General features: G+C 41.2%; 2 protein-coding genes across 3 annotated transcripts in view; one reads left to right on the plus strand and one right to left on the minus strand.

The window, feature by feature from the left end:
• SCAMP1 (secretory carrier membrane protein 1) overlaps positions 1-17,638 on the minus strand; it is a 186,931-nt gene that overhangs the window by 33,915 nt on the left and 135,378 nt on the right. Inside the window, exon 1 of one of the 2 annotated variants that reach the window (XM_051641901.1) lies at positions 12,539-12,702. The exons of the other annotated variant lie outside the window; for it this stretch is intronic. Within the exon in view, the coding sequence (XP_051497861.1) occupies positions 12,539-12,595 (57 nt within the window). The 5' untranslated portion in view covers positions 12,596-12,702. Of the gene's footprint in view, positions 1-12,538; positions 12,703-17,638 lie in introns of those variants that run through there. 2 annotated transcript variants of the gene reach the window in all.
• Positions 13,129-17,638, plus strand: part of AP3B1 (adaptor related protein complex 3 subunit beta 1) — a 211,450-nt gene continuing 206,940 nt past the window's right edge. The window contains exon 1 of the mRNA XM_051641898.1: positions 13,129-13,268. Within this exon, the coding sequence (XP_051497858.1) occupies positions 13,255-13,268 (14 nt within the window). The 5' untranslated portion in view covers positions 13,129-13,254. The remainder of the gene's footprint in view (positions 13,269-17,638) is intronic.

Consider the following 17,638-nt stretch of genomic DNA (forward strand, 5'->3'; position numbering starts at 1 on the left):
ACCAAGTAACTCACTTGTGCCCATGAAAAATAGTAACTATTAAAGACTGTGAAAGATAATTACTTGAACAACTGGAACATCAGACTCATGATACAGCCACTGAACAGCAGTATATTTCCAAAAAAAGCAGGAAAGAGTGGTGAAGTCAAATTCAGAAGAGTTATCTGTATTTGAAATACAATATGCAAACAATAATAAATATCCAATGAAAGAAAGACTTTTTTCCCCAAGTGTTTTAGAGAAGACATGGGGAAAACATATCTCAGATCTCTTCACGCAGCTATTTTCATGTTCTAACACTGACAAATGACAGGAAAGGTATGCCGAGCCTAACAAGCTTACCAAATCAAAAGTCTTAGTGTAACTCAGAAGTAAGTTGTATGCTTAAAAACACACAGTGAGTGGTGCAAGTAGCCCTCAATCAGAACTCATTTTGAATTAACAACTGGGGGCAAAGATTGCTATTGTTTGTAAAAGTAGCAGCAGCTCTAAAAAAACTGAAGGACTTGCAGGACACTCATTATCAGCTCTATATTAGAAAACTTTCATCACCTAGTAAAAAAAAAATGTATAGTAGTACTAAAACACACAAATTGAACCCTACCATGGCAAGTAGCATTCAGATTCTGCTCTCAGAAAACCTCAATTACACAGTTTGTGCTTATGTAGAAATTAATAGCGTGATCTCTTCCACAAGGAGAAAGACTCAAGAAATTAATCAGCGATTACAGGAAGAGTAACCTCCTCATTGAGGCAAGTACTGGCCTGGAGAACCACATTTCTCCTATACTTGTTCAGTGTGACTTTCTCTAATGCTAGAACTATCCTCATCACGGAAAGAAAAAAGCTCTTCAAGGTTATGGGTGCCCAGGTGTAGGCTGCTAGACTTCAAATTGTTTTGAATACCTCTTACAGCACATTGAACAACTGACATCAACAGGAGCTGCACTTAATATTTCAAAACCCTACTTACAGTATTTCTGAAGAGATCACACTTGACATCCCAAGGAACACGAAGAATTACTTTGAATCATTTACCTTAAAATCACTGCTTCTCGTTTTAAAAAATACTCACTGCTGCACAATAGTGAAACATTGAATTTAGAAGTTAATCCAGGTTTGAATACTGAACACAAATAACAAATGTTGTATAGGACCATATACTAAAGAAAAGTGGCATTTAAATTAATGTTACAAAATTTTTATGCTGCATGATATGTACATTAAAGTGGTTTGATGTTCTACACAAGTAAGTAAATCTAGGCTGACATAACTTATTTATTCCCTATTTGATATCACACCTAGATAATGAAGTTAAAATGCATTATTTTTTTAGTTATTTTTGAGATTTTTTTAATATTAAGAAACAGAAAAAAGCCACAAAGACAAGTTCCAAAAGGTGATAATATGAAGACACCAACACAAAGCAGCAGCACAGCTGGAACCATTCAGAGATCCCAACTTGCTGCATGATTCATGTGATTAGAAATTGATTTACTCTCTGCAAATATAAAAGAATAAGGATTTCTGGGAAAGACTTTGAATATCTGATGTGAACCACTGAAAGCAGCAACTGTAAAATGCCCAGTCCAATCTCAGACTGAGAAAGGTATGCCCTGGTAGGCCAGTACTTCTGCCCAAATTGGACCTGCCCTTGCACTATCTCCTCACCACAACACGATTTTTCTCAGCCACCCAGCCAGTACCAGTCCTACTCCTTTGAGTGTCAATCCCTCCAATGCTGATCTTGTCCAACTCCTTTTGCCTTCCTTCCAATGCACAATTCCCTTTTCAGCCTTATCTCACCCAAATTCCTGCCTGTTCAGTCCCCTGAATTTTGGATCTTTGTATGTAACTTATGAAAATTAGCGATAGCAATCACAAAGGAGAGCTTAAGAACAGGTCATTTTTCATACCCAGCTACTAACAGCACATTTTAAGTCACATACAATAATTTCCAAATGACACCTTCAAGCTACAAATTAGATCAGGAGCCTGGAGTTCTAAGAAAACTGAACAAATTAATTGTTTTCCAACTAATCTTTCATTTAACCTGCTTCTTGTAGTCTCCTGTAATGTCCATCTCAAAAGCAAAGGTTAGTATCACAGTCTTTGAATCACTAGGAGTCAGGTACAGGAAGCACCCCAGTATTTACATATAGTATGGAAAAGTTACTTAGAAAAAAACTACAAAAACACAAGAATCAAAACAGAAAACACAGCACATTTACATCTCATATCAGCAAGAGCATCTGGAGAACTATTAAAAATGCTTCCTGTGCCAGGTTAACAAATTATGCTCAATGACTCAGATATAGATAAAAAAATGGAATATCCAGTTAGCACAGAAGGTGTACGAATACAATTAATTACAAGTAATGTTTAAAACGGAGCAGAATAATCCAGTCTATGCAAGTTTTTACAGCTTTTTAAGAAACAAATTAAAGGAACGGAGACCTTTGTTGACTAGGAGACCAAAACTAGTAATCAGCTGCTAGGTTTCATTAATACAGAAGTGATTAGCAAATTAAATGCTGAAGAAGTAGATACATAGGTAATGATTCTTTGTATTACTCTTCACTGGGAATGGGTCCAGCATTGTTTAACCATGAGTAAAATAGCATACATAAACCAACAATATTCTGACAAACACCATTAGCTAAGTTTAGATTCTTAGTTGTAGTTTTGATTTCTTCCAAGTGAAGAGAAAGTAATAAACTAAGCATCATCCCCTTCAATCTGTCCTTTGAGCTGTTAAAGTTTTCACTTTTGAGGTACACCCGTTCTTCTACCAAGAAGGCCAAAGTGTTTCTCTTATGCACAAATAATTTAACATGGAATGAAAGAGGAAAAAAAACAGACTAAAAATACAACAATATGTGCTTGTGTTGTCTTTTTTTTTTCCTCAGTGGAACTGAGTATGCGACATCTGTGCTCTGCACAGAGCATATAATTTACTTCATTATTTTTCAGTTTGTTCCCAAGGACTAGCAACATCTTATTGCAGAGGTCAAGAAGCAGGGTTTATAAACACTCATTATAATGTCTCTCCAAATCAGCGTTTAGAATGGTTTTACAACCAGTCAGCAACTGAAGACACATTTCAAATAAAACCCACATAATCCAAGTAGAATTTAAAAATAATAATTGTTGGAAACAGGAACAGAGAAAAACTCATAAGATACTTTTACAACAAAAAGAATTGGGGGAACAATGTTAACTACTAAGAAGCTCTTTAACACTGATTGCAAAGGGCAAGTAAGCAAGACAACTAAATGTATTCCAAGACTTAGATACCAGCATACACATTAAAACAACAGCACAATCATGTTGTTTGGAAAAAGCATAAAGCTGAAATGCTACACTTCAATAGACTTTTTCTTTTTTCCTTTATTTTTTCTTTTTAAAATTTACATGAATTCATAGGACAGCAACAAATATCTGAGTAAACTGACAGTACACCTGGTTATTCCTAGGGAAAAAAAATACCAAGGAGAAACAATACACTATGAACACACACACATACAAAATTAAAATAAGAGGATTAATTATTTTTATAGTGAATGAAATCAGAAAAAGAGAACATGGAAAACACCGTATCAGCGTACAGCTCCTCAAGTACAGCCAAGGGAAATATATGCTACTGAAGACAACTGTAGAAACTTCATTTTTGATCTTCATTCTACATAAAGTTTAAGTGCTGAGAATGATCTCCTAATGACTGAAGCAGCTGCAATCCAAGTTAAGAAAACAGTTCACCTCATCACAAAAACTCTTAATATAAAGAAACTTCATCTTCTATCTATAATTCACTTTATCAATCCTATCACCTCCTTTATCAGTCACTGGCTTCAGCTCTGCCACCATACAATCATCATCTAAACTACTCAATATGTCCAGTAAATATGTTATTCCTTCAAAAAATTCTGTCTATATAAAGAGAAGAAGACGACACAGGTCTACCAGGAGAGAATCTAGACTGGTGAACACAGCTTGGGGAAATCCTGAAATTAGATCCACAAATCTAGAAAAGTCAACCTGGACCACCTAGGACTTCTTATCCCAACCACATCTACTGAAAGGCTTTGTTTTGCTACATGAAAAGTCTTTTAATTTCAAGTTAAGTTATTCATTGATTATCACAACTTATTCCCTGTACCCACTTCATATTACCTTTTCCAAATGCACGCTTCCCAGTAAGAATTCATCCTGAGGTTTGGCTTTATTTTGGTGGGTTTCGTAATAGTAACAGTTGTACTTCCTACTCTCTGCTCTCTGAGTACCTCCTAAGGTAACAACACCATTGGCTCAGAAAATTAAGCAAAAATGCAACGAAAAATGCCTGAAACTGTGTTTGTTTGCCTGTTTTTTGATGTCTTCAGCAAGGAAACACTATCCATCCCACTTCTCAGAAATTATTTCTGGAAAGCAAAACTACTGCTGTTTCAATTGTAACTCATCATATGATACACTTTGCTTGCAGTATGTCCTTATGAGCATTTATGGGGAGAGATTTCTGACAAAGTTTGGCTTTTGAGAACAAAATTTGGAGAAAAAAATATGTATTTGGCCAGCAATGTATATCAAAGTTTTTTTTCCTCTTGTGTTAGCTGTTGGATTTTGTCTTTTAAATTAGGACCAGGCACTTGGAAAAGAAAATAGCATGCACATGATGTGTTTTTCAGTTGCCAGATTACGCTTCTGAAACTGCTGTGTGCACTTGTTCAGAAAACATTTGGTATAAACAAAACAGCCAGACATCCCAAAGACTTCATCCCTGTTCGTGCACATAACGAGCTGCATATGGAAAAGTTAAGTTTCAAGAAGCTACTAATTTTTTGATGCAGTGTCAAACATTGCTGTTTTTTCATCCTTGCTTTCTTTCATCATCATCCCAAGCCCCAAGAACAACTAAAGGTACAGAAACTTCACAAACAGCAATTAAACTGAGACATTACATTAGCAGTGTAAACAGTTTACATTTAACAGTATGAGGGGAGTATTAATTTATTGCACCTACAATAATATATTTTAACCTATGATTAAAAACCACTTAGTACAAGAAAGAATTGTCCTCAAAGGTTACACATGTAACACTTGAAGAAATTAATGACCTAGGGGCAAAATAAATATTATTTCTGTACTTCTAAGAATAAAAAAAAATCTGAGTAAATTATTTCACAATTTCAAGTTTCACATCTTATTCACTGATCAGCCATTTCCCACCTCCCCACACACAATGATATTCTTAAGATTTTCACACTAGCACTGCCAGAACACAATTATTAAATAGAATAGTGGAAAAGTACCCAACTGTGTTTCTTATCCTTGGCTCTCAAGCAGTGCCCTTTATATGCCATTGTCTCATGGATGCAGAGCTATGAACGGTTCTGAGCTACACAGCAAGGCAAATTCCTCAACTCTGAAACCAAAAAGAACTTCAGAAACTCATAGGGCCAAGCTTTCACCAGCCCCATTTTGTGAAGGTGTACTGGATGCCTAACAAGGCATCATCTGCATCTCACAGCTATCCTCAAATCTTTCTCCTTCCTCAGCTCTGAAATGTGTTATGTTCCTCTTTGTAATGTTGTATCAGTACATATAGCAATAATAATATTAATGCAATATGTGCTACTTTACTGAAAATTTGGGGGGGGGGAAAACCAGCAAGAACTGATACTGAATATTCATTAAAACACTTTGCAGTTTTAATAGACTACAGTGCAGTTATAGCACTGATGAAGTGCACCCTTGAAAGTTGTACAGCTAAAGGATACTCCCTATACCATTATGTTCAGAATTAAACTGATCAAGATTTAGGGGAATTCCTAAATTTTGAAGTAATTAAGGGAAAACAGGTAATAAAGTCAGAAAAATGTGTATTTTATGTCCTTTACTAATTTAAAGACAAGCAACTTTATTTGGTATATTTTATAGTCACATAAAAGAATTAGAAGTCACTTCACACAGGCACACAACAAAACCTTTAAATTCTAAAGCATAAATACTGCAGAAACACTGCAAGTAATTATAGACTCTTGATCCTTCAAAAATAATTAAGACTTCTCTTTCTTCCTCCAAGTTTCTATCACTTTAGCTTCACTTCAGCAATCAAGGTGTTAACAGCATAGATTCTGCTGCCACATCTATTTGCACTATCAGTTTCAGCATCAAACCTCCAGCATGTATATCCTGCCAAACCAGATTAATTTAGGCTCACATGAGTCAGATTAAGTGTAGTAACCAAATTATAACTGGAATTACCTCTGCAGCAAATTTAAGCTCTAACATATACTTAGCTCTAGTGACTCAAGTAATCCTGTGACCTCAGTGAGAGGAATTCAGGTGCTTAACACCATTTTTAGATATCTTAGAGCATCTCAGACAACCACACAAGAATGGCAGGCATAACAGAAATACAAAAGGTCTATGTCTTTTTAGAGTAACGACTCAAAGCTATTCAGTTTGGATACCTAATCCAAAGAAACTACTCACATAATTAACATTACATACATTTGAGGGTTTCCACGATCCTGCCCTTCCACACTAAACCTGAAAAAGGTACAGGCCATACTGTTTAAATCTTCATCCATAATGACCATCCAACCACCACATGTGGTTTGGCTTCTACCTGAAGATCACTATTCACATTAAACAGAAATTTGTCTTCATGTTCAGTCCTACCACAATGCCTATAGTATCAAATACCTGCACAACCTCAGAGCTCTATACACATCAGGTGAGCCAACACAACAGAATTCATCACAGAACTCCATTTTTAAAGTCCCCATTCCACAGTCACTCATAACTAATCATTTAATATGTTTGAATCTCTGTAGCAGCCAGCCCTCCAACCTTTTACAGACTATCAACCAAGCCACAAAAGCCTGTGAAATTCATAGCTCTAATAAAATTATTTCATCTCTTAGTAGAACCATCATTTAGTTATTTAAAAACAAACCAAACAAACAAAAACACTGAACCAACACATTTTTACTGTAGATGAATAGCTGAATTGTTTCATGGAAAATGAAACTTACACAGGAGTTTGAGAGACTGATTTCGGGACCTTTGTATCTGTTTCACCTCACAAGACAAAAGACTACAACTATCCGACATCCTATGATATTAAAAAAATAAAAAATGAAGGCACAACAAGGCAACATGGAGATAGCTACATTAGAAAACAGCCTTTTTCTCAGATTAAATGGACTTCATACTCCTTTAGTCTGTTCTAGAATAAGCTGCCAGAACCCTGAGGATGCCCAAAGCCCTCCTAGGTGGTCAGACCTGCCTCATCACTAAGGACTTGCATGGCCATCATAGGACTGTTGGCTGAACCTCACTATTTTCACTGGACCTGATCCTGACCTGAGCTGACATTATAACTTCGACTCAGATCTGCCTCCTCTCTATGGACCTGACTAGCACTCTATAGGCTTCTGGTTAGGCGCAGTTACTGTCACTACATTAACCCTGCTCGCCCTGTCCAGGTGCTGTGGGACTGCACAGTTTCATAGAATCAAAGAACTATTCAGGTTGGAAAAGAGCCTTGGGATCACCAAGTCCAGCCATCATCCCTACTCTACAAAGTCCTCCCCTAAACCATATCCACCAACACCACATCCAAATGACCCTTAAACACATCCAGGGATGGTGACTCAACCACCTCCCTGGGCAGCTTATTCCAATGTCTGACCACTCTTTCTGTGAAAAAAATTTCCTAATGTCCAGTCTAAACCTCCCCTGTTGCAGCTTGAAGCCATTCCCTCTTATTCTGTTGCTAATTATCTGTGAGAAGAAACCAGCACCAACCTCTCTACAATGACCTTTCAGATAGCTGTAGAGACTGATGAGGTCTCCCCTCAGCCTCCTCTTCCTCAAACTAAATATTCCCAGCTCCTTCAAGCATTCTTCATAAGATTGATTCTCTAGGCCCTTCACCAGCTTTGTTGCCCTCCTCTGTACTCGCTCCAGCACCTCATTATCTCTCTTGAATTGAGGTGCCCAAAGCTGGACACAATACTCCAGGTGTGGCCTCACCAGTGCTGAGTACAGGGGCACAATCACCTCTCTGCTTCTGCTGGTGACACTATTTCTAATACAAGCCAGGATGCCACTGGCTCTCTTGGCCACCTGGGCACACTGCTGGCTCATATTCAGCCACTTGTCAATTAGAACCCCCAGGTCCCTTTCTGCCAGACACTTTCTAGCCACACTTCCCCAAGCCTGTAGCCTTGCCTGGGGTTGTTGTGGCCCAAGTGCAGGACCCAGCACTTGGCCCTGTTGAAGCCCAAACCATTAACATTAGCCCAACAAACTAATCTATCCAAGTCTCTCTGTAGAGCCTCCCTATCCTCATGCAGATCAACACCCTGCCTAGCTTGGTGTCATCTGCAAACTTACTGATAATACACTCTAAGTCCTTATCAAGATCATCAATAAAGATAAACGGTCCCAACACTGAGCCCTGAGGAAAAGCACTTGTGACTGGCCACCAGCTGGATTTGACTCCATTGACCACCACTCTTTGGGCCCGACTGTCCAGCCAGTGCTTGATCCAACAGATCATGTGCTCATTCAGGCCATAAGCAGCCAGGTTTTTTATGAGAGTTCTATGGGGAACCATGTCAAATGCCTTTTGGAGGTCCAGATAGACCTCAAAGGAGATCAGGATCATCAGGCAGGACATTTTTTATTATCCCTAACAGCTGTAGCTAGTTTGAGCTCCAGCTGTGCTTTGGCTCTCCTAATTTTCACCCTGCATAGGTTCACTTCATCTTTACAGACTTCAAGAGTGACCTATCCCCTCTTCCAAAGGTCATAGACTCTCCTTTTGTTCCTAAGGTCCAGGCAAAGGTCACTGTTTAGCCAGGCTGGCCTCCTACCCCCTTACTGGTTTTTCAGCACACGGGGACAGCCTGCTCCTGTGCCTTTAAAACTTCTTTCTTGAAGCATGTCCAGCCTTCCTGGACTCCTTTATCCTTCAAAGCAGCCTCCCAAGGGATTTTGTCAATCAGTCTTCTGAGCAGGTCAAAGTTTGCCCTCTGGAAGTCTAAGGTGGCAGTTTTACTAACCCCTCTCCTTGTTTCTCCAAGGATCAACAACTCAATCATCTCATGATCACTGTGCCCTAGACAGCCTCCAACTTCTACCTCCCCCACAAGACCTTCCCTGTTCACCAGAAGCAGGTCCAGGAGGGCATCTTCCCTGATCAGCTCACTTATCAGCTGTGTGAGGAAGTTCTCTTCCACACATTCCAGGAACCTCTTGGAATCAAAGAATGTTCCCTCTCTGCTGTGTTGTATTCCCAGCAGATGTCTGGGAGGTTAGTCCCCCACAAGAACAACAGCAAGTGACTGGGAGATTTCTCCCAACTGCTTGGTTGCAGCAACTCACTGCTTTGGTTGGGAGGTCTATAGCAGATTCCCACAGGGATATCAGCTTTATTGGCCCTTAACCTAATCCAAACACTCTCAACCTCATCATGACTATACTTGATTTCCAAGCTCTCACAGCATTCTCTAACATACAGGGCCACTCCACCCCCTCTTCTTCCCTTTCTATCCCTCCTGAAGAGCTTGTAGCCATCAGGCACTCCAGCCGTGTGACGCATCCCACCACATTTCTGTGATAGCCACTATGTCATAGTTTTCCTGGTGGATCATGGCTCCAAGCAACCCCTGTTTGTTGCTCGTACTGCGTGTATTGGTATAAATGCACTTCAGATGAGCTAATGATTCCAACACCTTTTTTCCATTGCTGGCTCCACTTCCTACCAGACTCTTTTTCAGGTGCTTCCATGATTTCTGAACATCTCTCCTTTCTCTCAAATGAAATGACAGAGTGTGAAGCCTCCCTAGTCCACCATCCTCCAAGCCCTGGCATGTTTCTCTTGGGCTTGTCCCTAACAGGCCCAGTTATCTCCCCTTTCCCCTTCATATCTAGTTTAAAGCCCTGACAATGAGGCCTGCTAAGAGGACAGCTATTTACAAAGGAATACGAGGACTTCAAAAGCATTTAAGCCTTTGAGTTCAGTTGAAGTTTCTTTGTTTTTTTAAGGAATAAAAAAAAAAAAACAAAAAAGCAGAAGTTAAAGTAGCCACTGTCTCAAAATCAACTATGATTTATGATAAATCCAAGTAAGCTAATTCTTGAAACAACAAATTCTATTTTACAAAATAAATGTCCTTACTTCCAGTACATACCAAACCAGAAACTTCATATAATTCTAATTTCCAAAAGACTTAACTCTTTGATTCAACTTCAGGCAGGAATCTGTGCTGAAATATTTTTGTTAAAAGGCATGACGACAGCCTCAGAAAACATCACAAGTAGACCACAGACAATTAGTAAAACCAAAATATTTAAGAAAAAGAAGGATCTATCTTTAGACCTTGACAACAACTCTTCTATGTGGTCCCTTCCTCCAGTCTTCTATGGCACACTATTTCATGACTTCACGTTAGTACAGGAAGTGACTTCAAAAATAACTAAAAAAAACAACTAATAACATCATATATAAAATTATCAAGCAAAACCAAATGAAAACATGAGTACATCTGCATGAGGTGTTAAGACAACATGACTTAAGTTGTCAGGATCCATCTGGAAATACTGGTTCTTTGTGTAAACTATTTTAAAGCACACAATCAGACAAAACTTAAATGCAGACATGCATTAATACCCACTAATTTCAAAGCTGTTATGCCAATGCAATGGCAACCAAGGTTTGGCTTATAGATGAGGCCTTCTGGCCCTTCAAGTTGAACACGTGGATGAATAAAGGTATGCAAGCTCACCTTTGTGAGCACTGGAACGCAACGAAGTTAGCAAAGACTGAAGAAAGTGAAAAGAGGCTCCGAAAAGGAAAAAGTATACAGCTTTCCTAAATCAACTTCTGCAAATAAAAGAAATCCAGAACTCTATTTAACAGTGAGCTTCAAGTTACAGGGAAGCTGTTATAGAGTCCTTTTATTGAGATGCACTGCAGGTGAGAAGAGGGCATGGATTCTGGCTGACAGCCATAATAGACATCTTTCTCTGAAGAGGAACTGGAATTAACTACTGCATGTCAAGAAATACCTTCAAATTGGAAGTATGGTTGAGGTAGATACTTAGCTTAGGTCTCAGAAACACTACACAGGAAAAGTTACCTAGGCTGACAAGAGATGGCAGGGGCAAATGCATCCAATATCCATAACCACTCTAGGTATCTATACAGAATACATTTTGCTAGGTGTTAGTCTCATAACTATTACAAAAAGTGAGGAAAAGCATCACATACTTTTGTTGCTGAAGACACATTCTAGAACAATGACACTCTCCAGCACTTGGTGCCAAAAGGTATTTAAAAGAACACTGCTCACTGCCACTGGTGCAAATCCAAAATACTGCTGGCAGAGACTTCAGTGTCAAAGCATCTGTTCATCTGGAAAGTCACTGCACTGTGTACAACATCAAGAAAAAACACAATGTCTAGCCCAAAGAATACTACTGACTAAATTTTGTGGCCATAAAAACTGAACTAATGATTCCGACAGACTGCAATGAATAAATGTCAGTAATGCTATGCTTCCAGCAGCAACCTGCACAGAACTATGCTCAAAATGTGACAGCTCAATTATTAAAAGGCTTAATTATTCCCACTGACATCTGAAACGCACTGCCATATACTATGTCTGTGCTGTAAAGTGTCAGAATTAAATAAAATGTGGCCAAAGAAAGTTTGCTAAGATTATTGAAGTAGCTCAGTAAGTTAGTTGAACTGGATTCAAATAAATGAAGAAAAAAAAAAAAAAAAAAAAAAAGGACAGGAAGCATCAAAAGAAGGTCAGCTCTTTTTCACAGCTAACGCCACAAGACCGGGTGAAGAAACAATTCTCAGCTGTACGACAAGTCAATAGGGCAAAAACTAAAAGCTTTAGGATACAACACAGCATTTTGAGATGCACGGTTGAACTTATGCCTAGCCATCGGTACCCACCACGCTTCAGAAACAAGGTACAGAAGCAAATAAGCTTGATGGGGGCTGGGACAAAGCTAGAGATAAGAAAGGGTAAATTCACTAGGCTTAAGTATCTGGGTCAGTCAAACAGAAGAAAAAATACTGTAGTAATATTTACACACACACAAAGTTACCGCCAAAACCAAGAAACCTGCCCCTCACCCCTACTTCATAATGGACCTGAAACGGGACTTGCGATATTTAAGCAACAAGGGAAAACACCGTCACCTGAACTCGTGAAACAGCCGTTTCTAGGGCTCCCAAACCCGCTGTTACCCCACAGGCCCCAGGCCTGGCAGAGGGCAGCCCGGCAGCCCCGCCCCGTCTCCCGCGGGAGGCAGCGGCCCCCGGCAGGCAGCGGGAGAAGGGCCGGGGCCCCTCCTTCCTTCCTTCCCTCCCTTTCTCCCTCCCTCCCTCCCTCCCCCTTCCCCCCCGGTACGCCCGCGGCTCGGCGCAGCCCCCTCTCCCCGCGCCGCGCCGCCGAGGAAGGCTCAGGGCCGCCAGCCGCCCCTTCCCCGCCCCCAGCCTCACCTTGAAGGGGTTGTTGAGGTCCGGATCGGCGAAGGGGTTGCTGTCGAAGTCCGACATGGTGCGGGCGGGCGGGCGGTGCGATGGCGGGCGGTGCGATCACCGGCGGCGGCTCTTCCCGGCGGCGCCGAGCCCGCCCCCTCCAGCACCGGCAGCCCCCGAGCGCCGGCCGCCCAAAATGGCCGCCCCGGAAATGAGGCTGCGGGGCGGAGCAGCCCGGGACGGGCCGGAGCGGGACTTGGGAGAGCGCGCGCCTGGAGGCGGGGCGGGAGGGCGGCCGGGGGAGCCCGGTCCCGGTCCCGGTCCCGGTCCCGGTCCCGGTCCCGGTCCCGGCGCGGGGGAGGGCGGCTGCGGGCCCGTCAGTTTCACCGCGCTGCCCGGGCTTAGTGGAGGCAGCAGTGGGAGGCCTTGCAGCGCCGGCCCCGCTCGTCAGCAGCAGCCGGGAGCCGGGAAGGAGGCGGGGCTTCCCGCCTGCGTGCGGCAGGCTTGGCGCGGCCGCTGGAAGGGCCGTGCGGGCGTTGCCGCGGCGGGAGCGGGGTGACTGCCTTCGTGGCAGCTGCCAGGCCTGCTGCGGGGAGGGCCGGCTCCGTCGGGTACCCGTGTCCTGGGGCTGCTCGGCCCCGGGCGGGCGGTGCTGAGGGAGCGGGCCTGTGGCCTCCCCTCCGCCCCTGCTCCCCGGCAGACCGGGCAAGGACGGCTCAGCCCCTCTGCGAGGTGAAATGCGCATGCCAAGGTAACAAGAAGGCCTTCAAAGATGAGGCTTATTTGGTGAAACACGGATGTACTGGCTTGTTCCGTTCTCCTCTTTGCATGAGGAGGAGTGGCTGGAGAGCTGCCCAGCAGAGAGGGGCCTGGGGGTGCTGATTGACAGCTGAACAGGAGCCAGCAGTGTGCCCAACACCATCCTGGCCTGCATCAGGGATAGTGTGACCAGCAGGACCAGGGAGGTGATCCTGCCCCTCTCCTCGGCCTTTGTGAGGCCGCACTTCGAGCACTGTGTGCAATTTTGGGCACCACAGTATAGGAAGGACATTGAGGTGCTGGAGAGGATGCGGAGCAGGGCAGCTAGGCTGATAGGGGTCTGGAGAAGAGGTCTTAGAGGAGAGGCTGAGGGAGCTGAGGCTGTTCATCCTGGAGAAGAGGAGGCGGAGGGGAGACCTCATTGCTCTCTACAGCTACCTGAGAGGAGGTTGTGGTGAGGTGGGTGTTGGCCTCTCCTCCCCACTGACCAGCAATGGGACAAGAGGAAATGGGGTCAATTGCACCAGGGGAGGTTCAGATCAGATATTACGAAAAAAAAATTTAACTGAAAGAGTGGTGAGGCATTGGAACAGGCTGCCCAGGAAGGTGGTGGAGGCATTGTCCCTGGAGGTGTTTAAAAAATGGGTGGACGTGGTGTTTCAGGAGATGGTTTAGTGATTAGGGGTTGTAGGGTGGTTGGATGGACTTGATGATCTTGAAGATCTTTTCCAACCTTGATGATTCTATGATTCTGTACCTTGCCAAATGTGTGGCTTTTTAGATGACTTGCACAAAGGTTCAATGAGTGCTTTAGGTGGGGTGTGTATTTGAACCACAGCCACAAAATCCGGCTTCCATGTGTGCTCAACCCTTTCAAACTATCTGAAAGATTTTGAAAATACTTCCTCAGAACTATTCACAAGGCAGTTGGAAAGAACCTGGCCCGAATTAGACAAACAAATAAGTGCAGTTGCTTGAAGCACTAAAGAACCTTTGATTCACAGATAGGGTTGAAGTCTGAGATCCTGTATCAAAACAGTCTACATTTATATGACACTTTTAAACCAGTGAATCCTGAATTCCTTTACATGCTTTCTAAAGAAATACTTTAAACTTCATTTAAATGCATTTTAAAAAGAAGTTTGAGGCAGGTCAGACAAAAAGAAATTGCTATGAAAGTAAAACTAGCCTTTTAACTTTCTGGTATTTTTTTTCCCTATGTTATAATCATAGACTAACTGTGGGGCACACTCTCCAAGGTTTTTTGAAAGCTGACTCAAAATATTATCACTTGTATGTGTTTTAATGGCTCTACATACCTCTTTACTCTGATCCTGACGCTGGCAGTGATTACAATGGTGGTGTTCTGTTAACAAGACAGGAAAAATCCTACGTGTATGCGAGAATTGATTTTGCATGGATCACTGGAGAAAGTAATAATTGCTTCAAGGCTTTCTCTAATTTATGCAGAAATTTCTCAATTATTTGTGAAGGACTGTCAGAGATAAGATAGTATGCAAATAGGACAAATCATAAAAGCATAGCTTCTAAACAAAACAATTTCAACTTTTTTGCTGCTATGAAGTGTAAAATACCTCATACTTCAAAAAACACAAAGGCAGCTGTTGTACAATCAACCAAAGTACATTACAGGATTAGTAACAGTCATTCATATAGCTCACTTATGGTGACAGCAAGTTAGATCATGTTGTTTTCCAATATTTGCCTATGGCACAATGTATCGTAGCTCAATAATATGTGTTGATAGTTCAAAAGCTGTGTGCATTGGCAACTGTTTATTTGCTTCTCTCTCAACTGACATGAAATGGGTGTGGATGCATGAATGAGTGAAGGTTTGGCTGAAAATATCCTTTCCTGTGTGGTTGCTGGTGCTTGAAATTGTGGACATTGCAACATTTCTCTGATAATAATTTGTTCAAAGTTAAAGAGAAATCATCTGTCATCTCGTAAGTTTCAAGGCAATAATGAAACTGCCTTGGGACATATTTTAAAAGGATATTAAGTATTTTACAGTTAAATGATAAAGCATTGATAGTCCATCTTGCTTCTAAAAGTTTTAGATACCAGCTGACATCCAGCTGATAGATAATGAGAACTGATTTATTCTTCAAACTAATTGAGTAGTTTGTTCTATACTCAAACAATATGGGCAATATAAATGGTCATCAATTGATGCTGAGGGTTACATTGTAAATTACTTTCATTGTCTTCCAAAGCAATTTCAGAATTAGAAAAAATACATGATTAGCCAAGGGTGCATCCCCTCAGTAAGTCCTCTCTACCATGTTTTCTAAATAGTAGAAATTAGTGATTTTTTTTAAGAATTACCTACTTGCAATTAACTGTTTCTAATTCTGGTACAAGATATAGCTCATAAATACATCAATCTTATTTTTAATATGCTAATAAGTTACTTTAAAAATAAGTTCTAGTAGAGAATTTGTGACATTATTTAGATGAAAATATCTTTCAACTAGAAATTCCCCAGCTTCCTGGAATAGGTTTCATTCAGTAACTTTCAATAATTCCAGAATAGTTGACACATTAGCAAACAAAATTATCTTAATCTGAATTGGCTGTTTTCTTAGAAAAAATATTTCAAACTTCAACAAACAGTGGATTTGAACTGCTTATGTGAGTACTGCACTGGTGTACTGTGCTTAAGAAATCTTATGTAAGGAACTAATTTGATATTATTCTTTCAAGTCCTTGTTCTCTCAATTTTCTATCACTTGTGGAATTTACCATGTTTATGCCAACTATGTTTATGGTGGTGAGGAGTGCTCAGATCAGCTGAGAGGAAAATCAGTTAGGTTTTTTTTCAATCCAAAATGTTCGAATGCTGTTATGCCAATGCAATGGCAACCAAGTGTTGTATCTTGATTATCTCTCTGTATCAGTGAAGTAGATCACAGTTTTACAGGGGCTGGACTTTCAAAATATAAAACGAAACTGTAACAAATAAGACCAAGTAACCCGTGTGAAAAAGTGTTTCTTTCAATAAAATGGAGCAGTCTATATAGCATCAAATGCAAACATAATTACTAGGAGAAATAAGGCATGGAGAATATCAACACGCCACGTGAACACATAGCTAAGGGAAAAATGGCACAGAAGACTGAAAGACTGCTAGAAACTCATGTAGTCAAAGTAAGAAAACTCTATAGTACTGTAAATTCAAGTTATAGTTTCAAATTAGATCATAGAATCATAGAGTCCTAGGGGTTGGAAGGAACTTCTGAAGATCATTGAGTCCAACCTCCCTGCTGCAGCAGGAACACCTAGGACAGATCACACAGGACACATCCAGACAGGTCTTTAAAATCCCCAGAGAAGGAGATTCTACAATCTCTCTGGGCAGCCCGTTCCAGTGCTCCATCACCCTCACAGTAAAGAAGTTTTTCCTCATGTTGAGGTGGAACTTCCTGTGTTGTAGCTTGGTGCCATTTCCCCTTGTTCTATCACAGGGCACCACTGAAAAGAAACTGGCCCATTCTTGACTTCCACCCTTCAGGTAAGTATAGATGTTAGTAAGATCCCCTCTTAGTCTTCGCTTCTCCAGACTAAACAGCCCCAGGTCTCTTAGCCTTTCCTCGTATGACAGTTGTTTCAGTCCCTTAATCACTCTTGTAGCTCTCCTTTGGACTCTTTCCAGTATATCCCTATCCCTCTTGAACTGGGGAGTCCAGAACTGGACACAGTATTCCAGATGTGTTCTTACTAGGGCAGAGTAGAGGGAGAGAACCTCCCTTGACCTGCTGGACACCCTCTTCTTAATACATGACAAGATATTATTGGCTTTCCTGGCCACAAGGGCTCATTGCTGTCCCGCAGATAACTTGTGTTCACCAGGACTCCATGGTCCTTCTCCATGGGGCTACTTCCTAGCAAGTCAACCCCTAATCTATATTGATGCATGGTGCATCACATGTAGATACCAATTTTAAAGTCTTGGTGAAAGTTTAGGCACAAGACACTAGTCTACCTGAAAAGTTATTTGCTAACAACTCTGGGAACAATATAAAATATCAAGAAATCTTTTCTAGGTTTTACAGCTGAGACATTTACTTGCAAAATGTTGGGAAAACAAGTGTGGCAAGCGGGCATTTCAATATAATACCTGAATGTCATGAGCTGCAATATTCCTCAAAATCTTTTGCCTCAATCTAAAACAAAAACGTGTGGAGAAGGTAGGAGAAAGTGCAGAAACTACAGCAGCATACAGAACTCCAGAAATCTACATTTAAGCTTTCCTTTAAGCTTTTAAAAACAATGAAGCCCTGATTCCACAAGGTAATAAATTCAGTGTTAGTGTGCTGATTGCTGAATCAAAATCTCTGT

The sequence above is a fragment of the Apus apus genome, chromosome Z (assembly GCF_020740795.1).
Source record: "Apus apus isolate bApuApu2 chromosome Z, bApuApu2.pri.cur, whole genome shotgun sequence".
NCBI lineage: Eukaryota > Metazoa > Chordata > Aves > Apodiformes > Apodidae > Apus > Apus apus.